This window comes from Punctularia strigosozonata (assembly GCF_000264995.1).
Source record: "Punctularia strigosozonata HHB-11173 SS5 unplaced genomic scaffold PUNSTscaffold_3, whole genome shotgun sequence".
Classification (NCBI taxonomy): domain Eukaryota; kingdom Fungi; phylum Basidiomycota; class Agaricomycetes; order Corticiales; family Punctulariaceae; genus Punctularia; species Punctularia strigosozonata.
This window is the reverse complement of record NW_006767435.1, coordinates 2531951-2549773: the sequence shown is the minus strand read 5'-3', so window position 1 is coordinate 2549773 and position 17823 is coordinate 2531951. Positions and strand designations below refer to the sequence as shown.

At 51.8% G+C, this 17823-nt stretch overlaps 9 protein-coding genes across 9 annotated transcripts; 4 read left to right on the top strand and 5 right to left on the bottom strand.

The window, feature by feature from the left end:
• Window positions 1–450: 450 nt before the first annotated feature.
• On the bottom strand, window positions 451–1260 carry PUNSTDRAFT_43087 (uncharacterized protein; the record flags this gene model as incomplete). The annotated part of the gene is made up of 4 exons (XM_007381482.1): window positions 451–486; window positions 666–908; window positions 956–1048; window positions 1141–1260. The coding sequence occupies 4 exons, from the start codon at window positions 1258–1260 to the stop codon at window positions 451–453; spliced, it is 492 nt and encodes a 163-aa protein (XP_007381544.1).
• A 671-nt stretch (window positions 1261–1931) lies between these two features.
• On the bottom strand, window positions 1932–2538 carry PUNSTDRAFT_62067 (uncharacterized protein; the record flags this gene model as incomplete). Its single annotated transcript, XM_007381481.1, has 2 exons — window positions 1932–2288; window positions 2389–2538. Coding segments are annotated over 2 exons (507 nt in total), but the record flags the coding sequence as incomplete, so codon positions are not given.
• A 135-nt stretch (window positions 2539–2673) lies between these two features.
• PUNSTDRAFT_63385 (uncharacterized protein) lies at window positions 2674–4546 on the bottom strand (the record flags this gene model as incomplete). The annotated part of the gene is made up of 2 exons (XM_007381480.1): window positions 2674–3006; window positions 3101–4546. 2 exons carry the CDS (start codon window positions 4544–4546, stop codon window positions 2674–2676), a joined length of 1779 nt encoding a protein of 592 aa, XP_007381542.1.
• A 1423-nt stretch (window positions 4547–5969) lies between these two features.
• PUNSTDRAFT_43085 (uncharacterized protein) lies at window positions 5970–7367 on the top strand (the record flags this gene model as incomplete). Its single annotated transcript, XM_007381479.1, has 7 exons — window positions 5970–6025; window positions 6127–6474; window positions 6541–6600; window positions 6708–6750; window positions 6814–6844; window positions 6898–6962; window positions 6993–7367. The coding sequence occupies 7 exons, from the start codon at window positions 5970–5972 to the stop codon at window positions 7365–7367; spliced, it is 978 nt and encodes a 325-aa protein (XP_007381541.1).
• Window positions 7368–8055: 688 nt separating this feature from the next.
• PUNSTDRAFT_132149 (pali-domain-containing protein) lies at window positions 8056–8750 on the bottom strand (the record flags this gene model as incomplete). The annotated part of the gene is made up of 3 exons (XM_007381478.1): window positions 8056–8437; window positions 8490–8632; window positions 8685–8750. 3 exons carry the CDS (start codon window positions 8748–8750, stop codon window positions 8056–8058), a joined length of 591 nt encoding a protein of 196 aa, XP_007381540.1.
• Window positions 8751–9122: 372 nt separating this feature from the next.
• On the bottom strand, window positions 9123–12245 carry PUNSTDRAFT_83912 (uncharacterized protein; the record flags this gene model as incomplete). Its single annotated transcript, XM_007381477.1, has 16 exons — window positions 9123–9348; window positions 9410–9662; window positions 9714–9878; window positions 9937–10135; window positions 10190–10309; window positions 10359–10498; window positions 10550–10595; window positions 10652–10804; window positions 10890–11122; window positions 11170–11210; window positions 11262–11325; window positions 11383–11552; window positions 11607–11825; window positions 11876–11906; window positions 11962–12056; window positions 12132–12245. 16 exons carry the CDS (start codon window positions 12240–12242, stop codon window positions 9238–9240), a joined length of 2151 nt encoding a protein of 716 aa, XP_007381539.1. The 3' UTR covers window positions 9123–9237.
• A 1023-nt stretch (window positions 12246–13268) lies between these two features.
• Window positions 13269–14096, top strand: PUNSTDRAFT_62273 (meiotic nuclear division protein 1; the record flags this gene model as incomplete). Its single annotated transcript, XM_007381476.1, has 5 exons — window positions 13269–13350; window positions 13438–13472; window positions 13528–13635; window positions 13748–13907; window positions 13993–14096. Coding segments are annotated over 5 exons (489 nt in total), but the record flags the coding sequence as incomplete, so codon positions are not given.
• A 256-nt stretch (window positions 14097–14352) lies between these two features.
• On the top strand, window positions 14353–16162 carry PUNSTDRAFT_142187 (uncharacterized protein). Its single transcript, XM_007381475.1, has 7 exons — window positions 14353–14521; window positions 14581–14832; window positions 14883–15368; window positions 15422–15513; window positions 15563–15742; window positions 15806–15914; window positions 15965–16162. Exons 1-7 carry the CDS (start codon window positions 14462–14464, stop codon window positions 16034–16036), a joined length of 1251 nt encoding a protein of 416 aa, XP_007381537.1. The 5' UTR covers window positions 14353–14461; the 3' UTR covers window positions 16037–16162.
• A 127-nt stretch (window positions 16163–16289) lies between these two features.
• Window positions 16290–17517, top strand: PUNSTDRAFT_99387 (NADH-ubiquinone oxidoreductase 20 kDa subunit). Its single transcript, XM_007381474.1, has 8 exons — window positions 16290–16325; window positions 16391–16447; window positions 16517–16639; window positions 16697–16768; window positions 16830–17009; window positions 17067–17147; window positions 17206–17320; window positions 17371–17517. The coding sequence occupies exons 1-8, from the start codon at window positions 16298–16300 to the stop codon at window positions 17381–17383; spliced, it is 669 nt and encodes a 222-aa protein (XP_007381536.1). The 5' UTR covers window positions 16290–16297; the 3' UTR covers window positions 17384–17517.
• Window positions 17518–17823: the final 306 nt, after the last annotated feature.

The window sequence follows — 17823 nt, the reverse complement described above, 5'->3', positions numbered from 1 at the left end:
CAAGGAACAACTGATCCCTCTCTCTATTTCTCTAGGAACTTCGACGCACGGCGTGTCGTACAACACATCAACACAAGACCCCTCAAGCCTCCCATACAGGCTAACCGTCTTATTACCTCTTTAGGTATCACCGACGAGCTCACAAAGCTTGTCTCATCAAATTCAAGTCAGGTTCAATAACCGACGGCCAACTGAGCAATCCCCGACTTAGATAGCCCGGGACCTCAGGGAAGTTTCTGCAAGAAGAAGCTGAAGAATCGGTGGTACACTCCTATCACCTCAAGAATTCCCCTCGCCTCTTCGACACAGCCACACACATCACACAAACTTCCGTCGCGACAACGTCATTACTGTCTTCAGCTTCAGTTTCATCAGCACGAATCGTGTCGAGAGTCGAGTACAGGAACTTCAGAGCCGGTGACAGCGGAGATGGGGCGATGTCGGAACAGCCTACATAAGACAGAGCGCAAGGCCTGCCTGCGATATCTATGTTATCACAGGAATCAGCTGCATGACAAAGAGCTCGTGAATGAGTCACGGAAAAAACCTGGCTTTCGAGACGAGCTCTGCGGAGCTACACGCTGCTTCGATGGGCGCACCTAGGAATCGGTAAGATTAGAGGCCAGTTGGCAAATCGGTATGGTACATATATTCATACTACGTACTTGTTTCCTTGCTCTGTTGATTTGAGGCGGGCTTGGTGAGCTGTTCGATGGCGAGTCGGCAGCCGTTGGATTGTCGTTGGTGTCTGTGCTCGACGAAGTCCCTTTGGGGTCGGATTGGAGTGCTGTACGGCGGTCACGGTTTCGGGTGCGTTGACTGCTGTTTGCGAGTACAGTCTTCATGATAGCGTCGATAACCCAAGCCTTCTCGTACTTGGCGAGTAAAGTCGGATCCGTTTTTTTGATCTACCATAGAGTATGAGTCTACTGAAGACGAAGTGATCTAGCCTTACATATGCTTCAACCAGCATAAGATTGCCTCGTTCTTGTAAAGAAAAGGGCTTGTCGGTGTCGAGATGGGTTGATATCGCTTTTCGCATGCGGGCCTACCAACACATACTTTGAGTATGATGCATATATCATGCATATATGCATGCGGTGCCGAGTACCGGTGCATATATGCATCAAAAAAGCTTACCCGGAAGTCATTGTACATGTTGTTCTGCTGCTGCGTGGTGCCGATTCTCATAGCCTTTCGGATTGAGAAATCTCTTCCAGGAAAACCTGGCGGCTTGGGAATCTTCGTCTCCTGGTTCATCGTGTATCTTCGGTGCACCTGAGATTTCTCTGGGGTCATCATATAGCATATAATAGACTTAATCTCTTACTATGAATAATGAAGACGAATTCCTGAAACAGACTGGCCGTGGTGAATGGTGAAAGTCGGAACGAGGTCAATTGACCAAGTCGCAATGCATTGAAGTGAGGTCACGTGATATGACAACTTTGCGAAATGCGCTGGTGCAGGACATCAGTGTGTTTGGATAGCCGCTGAGCACTGTGTCTAGTTTGTCAAGTTATGAAATTTGCATAGAGTACCTGCTAACTGGGTTTGAAAGCCTTAAATGCAACAACATTGTACGGTGCTATGAAGATAAGCCTGACAGAGGTGTGCCGAGGTTCAGTGGCACAATTCCCACGGTTCTTATATGCTCTTTTAGCTTATAACTAAGAGGTAGTGACTCGATAGAATTTACAAACAGCCCTTTGAATGATCTGAGTGCAGTGATAAGCTCGATATGATTATCTGGTATCGCCAAGACATGCCGAAACCTTTATATAACGCACGCAGTCCTGAGTGTATCTACAGTCTTTTGCTATACTACACCGGATCCCACTCGTTTGCGGCCGCGCGGGTTGTGCCACAGCCACCGCCCGCGTCAACCAGCTAGTTGTATTTACACAGCGATACTATAGATACTCATGGTGCTAGTCTGAATCAGAGTCATCCTCCTCCACAACCCTGGTCATCTCTGCAACTTCAGTGTCCAGAAAGACAGTTTGTGCCTCGTCTCTTGACTTCTCTATTATGGCCCATCTTCCCCTTGTGTGAACTCTCCCAACAATGCCTTCAATTGTCTGGAGATCTGTGATATTTGGGCCGGAAGTACGGTCGTATTCTGTGACTTCCTTTCTGGCATCCTTCCCACCAGTGTGACACATCTCCATAGATGCAAGTAACCTGGTCGTGCCTGCCATTTCCCCCCAGACATTATCGTTGGATAGCTGGCAGGCATAAATCGCCATGAGTCGGCCATAAAACACTTGCAGGACTGTAGGTGGCTCCTGCCTTTGACCTCGCACCCTCTTGTTGCTGCGAACTGATAACACATACTAATGAGAGTTTATGCAATGAGTCAGACAAGCATGACTTGATCTGAATGACACCACATACTCTGACATAGGACGAGTCCCTCTGCCTCCCAACTCCTGTTTGAGATGCGACAGCTGAGCGTATTGCAACACTACTCTCGGCAATTCGCACTTTTCCCCAGCGTGTAACAATGTTTGGAAGCTTGGAACGTATCTGTGCAAGAGTAATTCTCTTCTCTCGGTGAAAATCAACCACCTCAAGAAAATACTGTGCAATCTTCTTGTGCAGCTCACTGGAAGGGTCGAGGGGGAATGCAGACAGACGCGGTGGACGAAGAATACTGTATGGATCTGATTATTACATCAGTTGCAGTCCAAGTTGTTGATTGATCGACAACTCACAGTTAGGATAGATATGTTCCCCTTTTGAAAGTATTAATCCTCTATCAACTCCTGCAATGTCATCATCATCAATAGTATAGAGAATTGCAAGCTTGTTGAGATAAGCTAGCTGTAGGATGCGGTTGTTCAGATTACTCCATGGTTGGCTTCTTGACCTCAAGGCATCCTTCAAATAACCGCAGAAGCGCTCCATGTAGAATGTCCAGGTTGTCCAGCCCGGTCCACAGAATAGAAAGCCATCAATGAGATGGAGAAGACCATGTATGGGTAGTGTACAGATGGCAAGTCGCTCGCCATCAAACTGGTAGTAGTACCTTCACAAAATATTAGCTAGGATAACACGAGTATGTGTTGTCTAGGGCATACCTTTCATAGTCTTCAACCCATGTAGCAATCTGTTTGCGCAGCTCTGAATCGAGGAATATCTTGGAGTAGCTGTATCTCAGAGTATATTTCATGATGTTGACCAGTCTGATGTAGTGGCTGTAGTATTTCACCTTTTTGAAGCGGTGTTGGAGAAGGTTGGGGGCAATATACATGAACCAGAAGATGTATGATTCAGCTGTCATATCGGAGCGATCAACAGCAATATTCCCTATGCGCCGGACAAAGGATGAGGGAATGTTTTGCACTGCATCGGCAGTCTCCTGTCCAATTGCTTGCCATACATCCTCGGCGAGAATGTAATCCTCGGTACCTGCATCCAGTCCCTTGAACCGTCCCGTCCATAGGAGTATAAAGTTTGGTATGATGTTTTGTCCAAATAAATGCATCCAGTCCCAAGGAAAAGACCGTGCATAATCGACAGATTTAACACGGCCAATCGCAGGTGATCCACGTACGCCCCACCACTTGTCAACCCGTTTACCAGCGGCCTGAGATATCCCATATGCAGCTGTAACAGCAGCTGCGCCTTCCAGGAAGCCTTCATGTGTCCGCTTGGGCAGCGCAAGAGGATCCCAGCTCCGTGGCGGCTCGCCCAAAACCATGGGAGCATGAAGTGCCGCATAATAGTTGGTTTGGAGAGGGTGGCGGAATGCCTTGATTGAGCAAGAGCGACACGGTGAAACACTATTATGACCTTTCATATTCAATATCTTCTCGATCGCCACTATATCACCCTCTTCAAATATGCGGTAGGCCCGTAAAAGAAAGTGGGTACGCATGGAGAGGTGGAATGTACGAACACCACGTGCGAGTTGGGCCCACTCCTCCTCTGCAGGGATCTGAAATGAAGCCATATCCTTCGGCACGCGAGGACCTGGGATAACTCCTATGCATAGCAAATGCTCGAGATGTGTTCGGATAGAAGGAGGAAGGCTAAGATTCTGAAGTAGCAATGGGGTGGCGCTTGGTCCTCCATGTTTGCGCCGGAAAATGAGGTAGCTATCGGAACAGGATGCAAAAGCAAGATCTGTATCGCCAGAAAAGTAGCAGAATGACTGCTCCTCATCATCTATGACGACGGGGGCTTTCCTGAGATTATTGTAGTGCTGACAATCAAATACATCGGAGATGACATCTTCAGATCCAGCGTGTTCACTTCGGTACCGTAGAAGCGTGATCATATCTTCCGATCGGAAATATGATTGGAGTCGAGGAATAAAGGGAACATAGCAGAAGTATCGTCTAGCCTTCCGGTTGCGCCGGCCTTCCAGGTAGCGCAGCTCGCCACAATATGGACAGGTGTCCGCATCCTTGTATTGACCAAGATAACATATGCATGAATTGACACAGCAGTCGTACCAGACCGGGACCACACCACTCAACAGGGCTATGCGGCGTAGAAGAACCCACTCGGAGTTGATGTGAATGCGAGTCCGAAACATCTTGCACATCAAGTTATACGTGGAACGGGGCATGTTGCTGAGAAACCGGAGCCAAAACATCCGGATGTCATCGCGATCATCCTCAGTGAGGACATCGTGTCCTGAACATATCATCAGCCCAAGGAGAACGTGCGTAGAATCAAAACCGCCGACGAACGTAGCTGCTCCAGATGCGCCTCTTTCTCATCTCCGATGACAGCACGTAAGTCTGCTATGACTCTCTCGATCGTCCATTCCTCATCTACATCGGTTTCCTCATGGTACGTGAGATCATGCAGCAAGATATCTAAATCTGCGTCGTTGTCAGTCTGGTCCGAAGCAGAAGAGCGGGTGTCTTCGATATCCGACTCATGGGCACTAGATGAGGTGGAGACCCCACATGAATCCAAGGCGGCGTTGTTCGTATATCCCTCGGAAGGAGACACATCATCTATAAAACCGGGCGATGGTAACCTGTCTGCAATGCCTAAAAAATCCGCGGTTCCATGATCCGAGAGCTCTTCAGAATGACTAGCAATATAGCTGCGACTAGAAGGCTCCATGGCTTCATCTAAGCTGCTAGACTCCGCAACGCAATCAGGCTCGCTCTCCGACGACAGAATTTCAGCCTCCCGGCCTGAGTCCTTGGCGCGGGCGCAATGACGACGCCTTTGGCGGTCGGATAGGAGGAGGCCGCAATGCGGAGAGCACCGGCAGATGCGTTTGTTGGCTGCACTAGGCATACTGACGAGCACGGGGTTGTGAGCAAGGATGCGTTGTATGGGGACGACGGGAGGGCAGGAATACGTTGACGTGGGCGATGGGAGAGCTGGCAAGGAGCAGCCCGCGAGAGGAGGCGACAAGTTCCGTGCCGTTCGGGATATGATTGATATCAAAGGGGCATAGGTATGTACATGATCAAAGACTACGGTGCATCGGCCTCCGCTGCGCAAATGATGAAGTGGATACCCACCTAAGATGTGCATGCGCTTGCTTCACCACAGGCGCATGGAGAGCATGCGTTTCCATCTTCGACACCAGAAAGCCCGCGCGAGCACTGGCCGGACTTTCATGTTTGGTTCAACGTTGACCCGGGACTCTTGAGCTTGAGCGATAGGTATGACCTGTTGTGTCATGGCTATCCAGGGCGTATGCGTCCAGACAGCGCGTACTCACCTTTGGGCCCGCGTCATGTCCTGTGTAAGGTTGAGGCGGTGGGTTAAGCTTGATCCGCGTGTGTCTTCTGCGATCATCCATGCGCTCCCTGTACATCATAGAGGAGATATTAGCGAACTGTGAGAACATATGGGGGTATCCATTATCCCGCTCCCAGAGTCCAACGGCCTCGGGCGAAGGAATTGAAAGATAAGAGGATGGAATGACATGACTGCGCTCACCAGCACTAGGAATGCACTGATATCTTGATGGCCCGGTAAGACCTCAGATGCCCGCGTGCCAGTCCCTGAACGTCGCATCCGCATCGTGCGGCTTGCAAGCGAGGTCTGTAGTCGGCAATGTCATCCCTAGTCATAGTGCGTGGGTTGGAACATCGCGTACCGACTCTTGAAGACCCGCGCCGTGTTCTGTGCTGGGTTGAGTAGATGGATTGACGTTATCCTGCCTAAGCCTTCTACGATCAGTTATGTGCCCCCCGGGTACAACAAGCAAGAGAGATTAACGGACTCCGAGAGCGTTTCAGGGAATCCACCGTCCCGCTCTCGGAGTCCATTGGCCTTAGGCGATGTCATCGGGTTTCGGGAGACAACAAATGCGAAGGAAGGGATCCTGCTCACCAGCGTTGTGACAGCAGGTATATCTTGCTTCCCCGGTAGTACCTCCGAAGAGCCCGCGACGAGAGGATGTCTGTTGAGATTTTCGAGCAGAACGGGCTGGCGAAGCGGGCGGCAAGGCGTAGTAGACGACGAGCAGCAGCAGACGCGATCGTGCATGTGCGTCGACGCGTCGACGTCGGAGCTCCGCTCACGCACGTTAACTGCCATAATCACTCATTTTAGTACATTCCTGAACAAAAGGGGTAATTCACTCATTCCCGGCGGCGGACATTTCCCGTTTGAGTGAGTCAATCACTCGTAATTCACTCATTCTGGGGAATGAGCGACTGGCTTACTCAAATTGAGCGACTCCGCTAGCCGCAGTGCAAGGCTATCGCGGTCTCCGAGAGAACACCCGCTGCGTCTGCGAGTGCTGAGTCTGCACCGCCAAAGGTGCGTCACCGCATTTTCTGCTTAATCTCACTCTCATTTGTTCTCGATGACCCTTCTTTTCAGGCTGACAAGGTCAAGGTCGTGACCAAGAGCGGTGAGAACTTGCTCCTTACTCTCAGAATCTGATGCTCACTCTTTGCATGCCAGCAACGACCAAAAAGACGATGGACGCAAGAGCGCCGCTTGCGCCAATCGTTGACACGAAAAACCTGGTGAGTAAACCACCGGTAGGCCAACTCTAGACTAATCATGTGGGCGGCGGCCGGCCACGCTGGACGCCGCTCGCCGGGCTGTCCGGCGGATTCTGTGCCCCCTCGACGTCGCCTCCGACGACCTGCGACGCGCCGCAAACCATTCCTTCGCGCGACTGCCCTCTTCTGTGCCGCGCTGATAATTCATCCACTAGGTTCCTATACGGCGAAGTCAGCGCATGCGCGGTGGCAACACTAGTGCGTATTCCAGTGGTACTCATCGCAAATGCTAGTACTGACGCGGCATACAGCAGCAATCGCGGAGTAACGATCTTGTTCTCTCCGCGCACACCTGCCCTTCCTCTCATCATCAGTGTTCGATCCATCGTCAACCTCGCATCTTTGTCCCCTCGCCCTCTCTCTTGACCAGGCAACTCCGACCTTCCGCTTCGAAGACGTCAGGCTCTGTGTACGATCACTTTCCCCGTGGTTCGCTAATGATTTCTGTACTGTACTGGACGCGGACCTGTATTGCTAGTGATGTATGTCCACGTATTCAATATATCCGTGTGTTCTGTGTCATGAATGAGGCGCTCGCTATCAGTGAACCTGTCCCTTGTGAGCCGTGATCCAATCCGTCCTCGAGACTGAACAACTCATTTTTCACGATTGATCGGGTTCCTCACCCGAGCTGACTTACTCACTAAAAATGGCCGTTTTGACTGATACATTCATTTTGTGACTCAATTCCTACGGGGTACTAACTCACTCTTGCAAGGTGAGAAGCTCACTCCTCGGGTAGGAGGTGTTCAATCACCCTCCGTGAGTTTATCACTTCTCATAAATGACTTCGTCGGTCAAACGCAGTGATATTCTCCGTATGTACGAATGACGCACTCCGTCGGGGTTAGTGAATATCCTTGCCGCAGTGGTAATCATTGCGTTGGAGGGCGAAAACATATCATTACAACATTAAAACATTATGATATCGCCAAACGTAGGTTCGGAGCTTTCGTGAGTACATTTGGATTAGTATAATCATCGGTGGGGAAAGGGGCGAAGGAGGAAGACAATATATCCTCAAACAAGATGGAAAATGCTGTGACGATGCAGCTTAGTAGCTATTGGCAGGGTATGCAGCCCTCCTTCTCCTGTAGTGGCCGAAAACGCCGAAGAGCGACGTGCACCAGCCCACCAGCAAGGCCACGAGCGCGCCAAGCGTCATCCAAGTCGCATTGTCGTACTTGGCGCTGAAGCCGCGTTTGTGGAATTCGTGCTCGGCGATGCCGAATAACACTAGCTCAATGATGAAGCCGACAAGGGTGCAAAGCGTGGCAAGGGCAGCGGCGAGGGACATGAACACTGTACCGGAGCGGTGATAGTGTGCGCCACACAGTCCGAACAATACGGCGAGACCGGACAGGCCTGCCGCTATGGGAAGCAGGATGAGGACAAAGGTAAGATTGTGTACCACTCCGTGGTTCAGACGATGGTCACTGCGTTATGTGGTCAGTATTGTTAGGAGGTAGTTATGCGGCTTAGACGTACTCAAACCCAAGTATGCTTTGCTGGAAGTGCCACCCCACGGTGGACGACGTGCCAGTGTAGCCGAACACACCAAAGCGTTTAGTCCCATCGATGTTCGCCTTGAGGAAGCCAATCTTGTCCCACGTGGGGGCACCGACGGAGACCTACATAGCGAATGAGTCTACAGTGCGTGTGACCCGTTCAAGTTGGACTTACGAAGATGAGCAGCACCATTGCGGCGAAGCAGAAGAAGAGACCAGGATAAGCGGCGGAGGCGCCCATGATGGTTACTGTTACTGCGACATGTTGTTTACTTTCGGTTTAATTAGTGATTGTTTCGAAATGAACCTACCGATGCAAGTTATAGCGTAGAGGGGTCGTAAAGGTCGTGAGGTCGCAAGGGGAGATGCGTATGCCGCAGATGGGCGGGCAAGTTTTATCTGGGGCTGAAGGTGACGTAGAGTTACCACGCTTACATCTCCGGAACATCCGCTCCATCGGATTCTGTGGAGCGGTATGACGGCAATAGCGTCTCCTGGTAAATTTAGCTGCTCGAATGCATGTAGACAGTTCAACGTAATAATTGCGTGTACTGGCGGAAGCTGTTGATGTCACTGTCCACGTTTCCAACGTGATAGGATTAAGCAAGCCACAAAACAACGACAAGATAGAGTACAAGGATACTGCTTACGATAGACAACACGCAATGAAGGAAACGTAGCGAGCACAAACCAATGTTACAGGATAGCGACAGAAGACTAGCAGAACCCTACCACGCTTCCGGCATTGCGTTGAGATCACCACCCCAGCCATTCGACCCAGTCATCTGCAAGAAGATACCATCACTGCCATTCATCGGGATGCCTAAGTCCGTTAAGCTCTGCACAATGCGACGATCGGGTCAGTGATCGTGCCTGAAATGGATAAAGGGGGACGCGTACCTGCTCCTGCAGCCATAACGGAATCGCGGATGGGCTGAATATGCCGCGTTCCGGCGGCCATGCGAAACCGAGTTCTTCTAGAGTGAACGGTTGGGGCACCGTTCCGGGGTCAACGAACGTCGCTGGGACGACCATACCTTCCGCGCTGGCGGGTAAGGGCATGACATGTTGCATCGGCGGTGGAGGGGCCGCTGTCGAGAGCCCAATTTTGCGCCTGAGGTTGGCGAGCATAATGCGCAGCGTCAGCGCATACCTGTCGCTGTTATCAGACCGCATCAAGGTTTGAGCAAGTAACTGTACAAACCTCTCCGCAGCAACCTCGGATAACACGTGCGCCAGCTGCTCAACCTGACTGATGATCGCTGCCAAGTCAAGTTCAGCCGGAAACAGGTTCGCCATCTTGAGCAAGAAAAGGCCGGAGAACGCAGCGGTAACTAGGCTGTCGTGCACCGCGTAGCGGAGCGCCGCTCTGCGAAAGGGTTACTTCAGTCAAACAGGAAAATGAGCATGCGACTCGAGAGCCGTACCGATAGGCAGGAGAGCCGAGGAAGATGCTCAAGCAATTGGAGGCAGCATCCTTCGCCTGGAACGCAAGCTCACGCTGCTCGAACGGCATCTTGTCCCACGAAACGCCCCGAAGGGCTACGCATACCAGCCAGAGCTTAGCGTAGTGCAACTCTCCCGCGAGCATTTTTCGCAAGAGAGATTCTTCATCCATAGTTTGACCTATTTTACGGAATGATGAATTCACGAGTGTACTGGGAGAACATGCGAACGTACGATGCAGTTCATCACAATCCTGCCACCACTTGTCAAGCGCTAAGTTCGCTCGGCGGATGAACGCCAGCGTGTTGTGGTTGACTTGGCCATTCAGTGGAGATAACGTTTCGTAGATTTGCGCTGAGGACAGGTTGAGCCAAGTGTTCGCAGTGGTTAAATATCAGCTCACTCTTTTGCGCAATGAGCTCAACCTGGGAAACCAAGCGAACGTCGGTAGGTGATGCCATTGGATGCGTGAGGAGAACCCGGCAGTGTTTGATAGAGCTTTCGTCCCTGAGTACAATCGGCCGACCCGTGCCAAGGCTCATCCTATTGCACAGGCTAAGCGTGACTTCGTCTGTGTGCCAACGCCGCACTCACTGATGGTCGAACCAATAGAGGCAAAGCCATATACGAGCGGACACAACTTCGAGGAGGCCCATAAGCTCAGATGGAAGTAGGAAAGGTGAACACATATCGTACCTAGATCTCGTTCTTCCTCCTCCGTGCGCTTCTTGCCATTATCATCCACAAGTTTCTCGAGGGCCCGATGCAAGCCAAGGTCTAGTGCCATCCGCATTGCATGTCCACTAGGTAGCCATCCGTTGGTGCTCCATGCAGCGAGTAGCAACATCCCTGCGAGTTTGTCAACATGGTAGGCAGGCTTCGCGGAGTTGGAAACAGAGCACTATATAGAATCGGACTTCATTGACGAACGCACCCATAACAGCTTCCTTCCGCACGACCGGTCCGAAGAGTGACGAACGAGCGATTCCCTGTGCTTCCTCGAGGCACTTGTAGAACGTCGAACTGAGGGGTCCGTTGCCGCTCCGGATTTTTCCTGCCACGGCTAGGATAGCATCAAAGGTCCAAGGACTTCGCTCCATCACGCCTTCGTATGTATCGTACGCAGTGTCGAAGAGCGGTATGAATAGGTGACAACCGGAGAAGAAGCTACGTGGGTGTGAGCAAAGTAAGGAGGAAGGGTCCGAACAACGTACATATGATAGAGCTCGCGAGCTTCAGAATCGCTGACGAGACCCTGCGCCCGACAGTTAGCATTCGCGAAGCGGCACAAATTGATGGTGAGCACCTTTTCAACGACATGTGGAAAAGCATTTCGGGGGATAGGCTCTGCCCTCTTGCGCTTTTTGACCCTGGGTGTCGGTATCAGAGAAAAAGTAAATCATCCACGGCTGTTCGGTATACGTTACCTAGGCGGCGAATTCGAGGGAGCCGCAGCGGCCTCCGCTGCCGCGTTGGCTAAACCCTGCAATGCTTCGATAGGGGCATTCAGCGTAGCTCGAGGTAAAGTATCTTCAGATTCGTCGTCGGATGATGGAGCAGTACTTGGGACGATGCCGTATGTAGCATATTTGTGAGGCTGTTGAGAAAACGTTGAGTCAACGCTCTCGAACAGTCGTCAACAAGACCTCACCGGTGGCGCAAAACCGGGTAAAGGCGGAAACGATTTAGGTTGGCTGCGTGGTGATTGGTAGGAGTCCCCGTTATTACGTCCGTTAGAGTGATAATCTCGACCTGGGGATTGGTACATTTGGGGCGGGGCCATAGGGGAATTCGCTTGTGTTTGGTTTTGCAAAACCGTCAGGATTCTGTCCAATGATGACTGCATGCCGATCATTTGGCTCTGCATGACCTGTCGTGCGATTTAAGTGGTACGTTGTAAGGCGAGAAAGACGAACATACCAGGTACTGGCCTTCCAGCCGTGAGAGACGCCTATACGACACGGACGTAAACAATCGTTAGTCGAGAGAAGGTGAGAAGAGCGCACTCTACGCTGGGTCCCGCCATAGGGTTTCCATTTTTCTTCTCTGGCTTTTCGAACACACAGGGGAGGCCGCTCAGTTGGCAGCGACGACATGGAGCCTACCCCGGGCCGGAGCGGAAAGGCGGGCCATGAGCGGGATGGCGGGCCACTACGCCAGTTAAGAGTTGGCTCACCTCGCCTTCACAGCGATTCTTTCCCTTCCTGCAGTTCGTGCAGGCGCGCGCACCACGCTTCGGGATGTGTGCTGTCGGGCCCTGCGATTGTGGCTGCTGTTGATAATGCATGTGGCTGTTAGAGTCATCCGGCGAGGGCAGTTCGGCTCTACTGTCGACAGAGTGCATCGTGTTGATACTCATCCGCCTGCGCTTGGTCGTTGTCGAGCTTGTTGACGAGTTTGGCGAAAGAGACATCGTGAGGGGCGATATCGAACTAATTCGACGGGACTGCAAGGTTTATTCGCTCGCCTCCCCGCCCATCGCCCACGTGCTTACCGACGCAGGTCCGGCCCCGCCGGCCGGTGTGATCTTACGTGATCGTGCCATGGGGTATACAGTACCTCGTCTCCTGTTTCGCATCAGAACGCCTGGGGCCCAGTGTGACAACTCCCATAAGAGTACTGTATACGCTGTTGCGCTCAACCTCTCATACTTATTTTAGCCAAAACGCGGAAATCGGGTCGGCGATATCGAAGATGAGGGGAAATGACCAGCTCGGAGAGTCGTAACTGATGCTGGGACTGAATTGAACGTCGGCGCATATGCTCGCCAGGAACACGCACAATCAAACCACCCTTGTGAGCAGCCCAAGAGCCGCCAAAATGATACTGTCCGTCGGGCCGGGGCTTCGAATTCAAGTGGTGTGACGGCTGCTTCACTGTGACCATGACTACCGTGACTTGGAGTCTCCTAACTGCGGCATTCACATTCGTTCAGGTGATCGAACCTGATTAGCACCTTCATACTTAACGATGGTATGAAGCGTACCGAAATCAACTCGCAAACGTTTTATAATGTATCTTTAGGCACCACGGGGTCTCTCCGCTGAAGAAAAACGCGTCAAAATGTTGGAGATTTTCCATGAAAGTGTGAGTGCATATATTCTCCTCGTATACGTTCTGTTCATATACCGGGTCGCAACAGAAAGACTTCTTCCAGGTAAGAGGTCTACTTCTACCGTTATTGCTATCACCCAATCTAGGCTGCCGGCGTCATGAAGCTCAAGGAATTAGAGAAGCTTGGTCCTAAGCTCAAGGGAATCGGTAATAATAAGGATGGGGAGACATTATCATCATTTGATCGTGACTATATGCAGTCTCTCAAACCGTCAAGGAGGTAGTTCAATCCCTAGTTGATGACAACCTCGTCAAAACAGATAAAATCGGCTCGTCGAACTGTACGCTATGGTGCATTCACGTTCCATGAAACGGGCTCAATAATCTGACGCGTTGTTTTTATGCCTACGATTGTCTTAATACTCTAGTTTTCTGGAGCTTTCCATCCCAACATGGGACAGAGGTCATCTCGGGCGACTGCACGCAGTCTGTCGTCACTGACAATCTCAGTTCAATAGGTACAAAACCGACTAAGGGCCGTCAAAGATCTTGAAGCAGCACAGCAAGAAGAATTCGCTGAACTCAAGGCGCAAACCGAAGTGGAGAAGGCCTCGAGGCCGCAAAGTGTTCGTCTTAAACCGGAACGTAAACGCTTTCCAAGCTCACACAGTGCCGTGATCCTTATGGGACCGCACAACCTCGTCGCGGGTCTACCTTCCACTTTACTCTCATGAGCAGGAGGACCGCGCTGCCTCTCTTTCTCAACTTGATGCTGCAAAGGAACGCTTGGCCGCATTAGAAGAGGAACTGGCTCGTTATGGTGCTTGCGATCCAATCAAAGTCGAGGAAAAAAGACGCGCAGTCACCTTGGCCAAAGAGGCGGCGATCAGATGGACTGGTGCGTCGAGAAATGCCCGAATGACCTCCCGAACATGCACTCGCAAGGTCGCCACAACAGCTCACAGCGCTTGCCTGGGCCACAGACAACTACTGCATCTTGCTATCACACATGACTCGGCAAGGCGTGGACCCCGAAGAAATACGCAAATTCTTAGAGATCGACGAAGAGTATGAAGATATCAACTAGATTGCGGACCTGTATCCACTGTGTTGTTCTCGCTCCTCGTTAAACGTTGCTCCCGTGGTTTGAGGATAGGTTCATGTTTTTCGAGTTGATGTCATCGTGCTGTCGCGTATCTAGAGTCGTGCTATACTGATGCATGTGTGTCTATTAATACCTGCGTCGATGACGACGTTAAAGAAAGGTTTCGTTGAGTGGCGGTGTCCCGTTGAACAGTGACGTCGCTCTCGACTCCCGTCCGCTGGGGCGGCGGGAGTGTTTTATAATACCTGAACGTCGGCGGCGTGATGAAGCTGCTCGCTCACACCAACTCCCGGGATTTATTATCGCACCGACAAAACCAACGATAGCACAAACTCACCTCACGTACCATGGATAACTCGGACGGCGAGAAGAAAGCAGCTTCCGCCACAGTCCTTGGCGCATTGGAGGTCTGCTGTTCATCGGATTTCAGGACTGATTGGAAATGCTCACGCGCTATGCTCACAAGGGTTCGATTTCGGTCCTACTGACTCTTCTGGCGGGGTATATTGCTACGCGAGCTGGTATGCTCAACAAGCAATCCGCGAAGCAGATAATGAAGCTGTCGACATCAGTATTCCTGCCCTGTCTGCTCATCCAACAAATGGGACCAGAGCTGTCTCCGAGTAACTTGGGACGGCTTTGGATCATGCCTGCTTGGGGGCTCGTAAGCACGGTCATCGCTCATGGGCTGGGTTGGGTTGGCGTCAAACTGTTCAAGGTATGTCGAGGCTTTCTCATTCCTCTAGCCCTGATCCGATGCTCGCCTAGCTTCCTAAATGGACCATTATTGCCTCTGGACGCCCAAACTCCAATGCGCTGCCCCTGCTTCTTCTCGACGCACTCGACAGTACTGGTGTCCTTGACGCGTTAAAGAAGAACGACAGCGACAGTTCCTCAAGCACTATGAACCGCGCAAAAACCATCGTGCTTTTGAATGCCATCGTTCAACAGTGCTTCTCCTTTGCGATCGGGCCTGAAATTCTGGAGGACGCGGATCAAGAGGACCATGATCGTCTGCTGCCTGGTCCAAGTGGGATCGGAGCGACGATACAGGATTCGGAGCATGTTGGACTACTAGCGGACCATGACGGGATGGACAATACAGAGTACCCGAGCGCACCTATCAAACAGCTCGAGAATATACCCGACATTCACTGGCCCAATCGTATCCTGTTCTTGGAGAAACCGGTCAAGAAGATCGCATCATACCTCAACCCACCACTGATCGGCGCCATCATTGCTCTGATATTGGGGGTGCGTTCCATAGCTTCCCCCTTTGATACAGCAAGCATTGACCAGGAGACTAGTGTATATCGCCTGTGCGCAAGACGGTTTTCGACGAGGAAGGGGCTTTCTACAATTCAATCACTCGAGCTGTGAAGAATCTCGGCGATCTTTTGTGCGTAACACTCAGCGGTGCGCATGCTCTGTCCCGACAACTTGTCTAGTGTCTCCTTGCAAATGTTTGCTGTCGGCGGTCAGCTAGCCACCGTCCCAACTGCTTACCCAGGTATCAAACCAACGTCATTCGCCATTATGGTTCGATATTTGGCGATGCCGGCACTCAGCATCGGTTTCGTGTTCTTGACGGCCAAGAAGGGCATTTACGTGGATGATCCACTGACATGGTATGTCTCAGATCACTATAGATCACCATAACGTTCGCAGAAGCTGACTTTGTTCGGTTTCAGGTTTTTGCTCATTCTGCTTCCGTCGGGTCCGTCGGCTATGGTTCTGGCGAGCATCTCGGAAATGGTCAACAAGGATCAAGGACCGATCGCCGGATACTTGACCATTGCGGTGCGTAGGGATTACGAGGATGCTGCAGAGTCTCATTGACATGTTTCCAGTACATCCTCTCGCCATTGATTTCGCTTACCGCGACGGCGGCTCTTCAGGTAGTCACCAAGTTGGAAAGCTAATGTTCGGATCGGAGTATTACTTGGTTTATACGCTATCCGGCTTACCTACCGGTTCTCCCAAGCCATGTTTGATTGCATAGATACGTTTTTACTAGTGATAATTGTTTATAGTATACGGTAGCTTCGCACTCAGCCGATTGGGCGCTAATGCGGAGGACGCCCGCTTACTAAGCCGCCTCCAAGTCCTCCCGAGGACCCGAGCCGACCAATCATTGGTCCGTTATTCAGCTCGACCCGCCCAACCTCTCCACTCTCTTCACCATGTCCCTCCGGTTCCTCCAGGCCTCAGGTCACTTGCACTTTCTATGTCCAGATTTGCAGCGCGACTAACTCGCCATGTTACGTGCTCTCTAGCGGCCAACGTAGGACGCTCTGTCGCCACTCGACCGGCAAACGCTCTAGGCATCCAAGGTACATTTGATTAGGGGTAGCGTATAGCAGCATGCGGACATGGGATCTGACCCGCCTTATCTCTCCTAGTATACCGCCAATTCCCTGCACTTGCCCGTTCATCGCATACCGGACCCGAACCGACGCCTATAACCGCCCTTGCGAAGCAAGGTTCTAATCAACTCAGTTTGGAGACGCCGCAAAACCGGGCAGGTACGGTTTCTATTGGGCCCGTTTCGACTGCGACCATACTCTGATACGAACTCATAGAGTATGTTCTCTCCACATTCGACAAGATCGCCAACTGGGCTAGGCAGTCTTCCATGTGGCCAATGACTTTCGGTGCGTGCTTGCAGGACGATACAGCTTGAACTTCCTCCCAACTTGTATGTCCCGTCTCCAGGTCTCGCCTGCTGTGCCGTGGAGATGATGCACATGGCCGCCGCGCGGTATGACCAGGACAGGCTGGGTGTCGTTTTCCGAGCTAGTCCTCGGCAGTCGGATATAATGATCGTTGCGGGAACCCTCACGAACAAGATGGCACCCGCTTTGCGCAAGGTGTACGACCAGATGCCTTCCCCACGTGCGTTTTCACCATCCTTCTCTTTGTTACTTGTGGTGTTGACACGCGGCGGGACAGGATGGGTCATTTCCATGGGATCCTGCGCGAACGGAGGTGGATACTACCACTACTCCTACTCGGTCGTTCGTGGATGCGACCGTGCGTCCGCTTCCTTTCCCCCCTCATGTGCTCCGGTATTCACCACTCACTCCGCCAGGTATCGTTCCGGTTGACATTTATGTACCTGGTTGCCCACCAACCGCCGAGGCTCTGCTGTATGGCATGCTGCAGCTCCAGCGCAAGATGAGGAGGAGTCGCAAGGGCGTCCTATGGTATGTCGCACTGATCTTGTGTTCCCGATTCCTTGCTCATCGCATGCCAGGTACCGCAAGTGAAGTTCTTGACCAGGGCGTCGGTTGGATCTTTACGTCCTGTATTTGATTCTGCTGGACGTAGTATATGTATTGCCTTGGCAACGCTGGCATGGTTTTGAGGGCACTCGTGCATCTCCCGAATCGTATTGAGAGTTCGGGGCCAATTCTGCCCAATTGCATTGCCGGTATCAGCTGCTTGATGCTCACCTTACCCAGTCCGTGGTCTGAACATATGTGTGGTTTTCCTGACCTGGATATTCCACCCTTCGCATTCGCGCTTCGGTGGAGCTTCCCCCAGAAGGAGGGAAATCACAGGTAGCATGCCCTGAGAAATTGGAACATATATTATTCGGAAGCGAGCCTGGATGTGATCGGGGTCGCACTTGAGCGCGTGGCTAGTGGCGTTTCACCCTCGCTCGACCTTTCGACGTCGACCTGTGTGGGCGTCCCCTGTTACTACC

What these genes read in the sequence shown, in the direction of transcription:
- PUNSTDRAFT_99387 (XM_007381474.1), top strand. Translation starts at nt 16,298, where the DNA reads ATGTCCCTCCGGTTCCTCCAGGCCTCAG. An exon ending in CCGGTTCCTCCAGGCCTCAG is followed by an intron (nt 16,326 to 16,390) that starts GTCACTTGCACT and finishes CGTGCTCTCTAG; the next exon opens with CGGCCAACGTAGGACGCTCT. An exon ending in AAACGCTCTAGGCATCCAAG is followed by an intron (nt 16,448 to 16,516) that starts GTACATTTGATT and finishes TATCTCTCCTAG; the next exon opens with TATACCGCCAATTCCCTGCA.
- PUNSTDRAFT_142187 (XM_007381475.1), top strand. Translation starts at nt 14,462, where the DNA reads ATGGATAACTCGGACGGCGAGAAGAAAGCAGCTTCCGCCACAGTCCTT. An exon ending in TTGGCGTCAAACTGTTCAAG is followed by an intron (nt 14,833 to 14,882) that starts GTATGTCGAGGC and finishes ATGCTCGCCTAG; the next exon opens with CTTCCTAAATGGACCATTAT. An exon ending in GTGGATGATCCACTGACATG is followed by an intron (nt 15,743 to 15,805) that starts GTATGTCTCAGA and finishes GTTCGGTTTCAG; the next exon opens with GTTTTTGCTCATTCTGCTTC.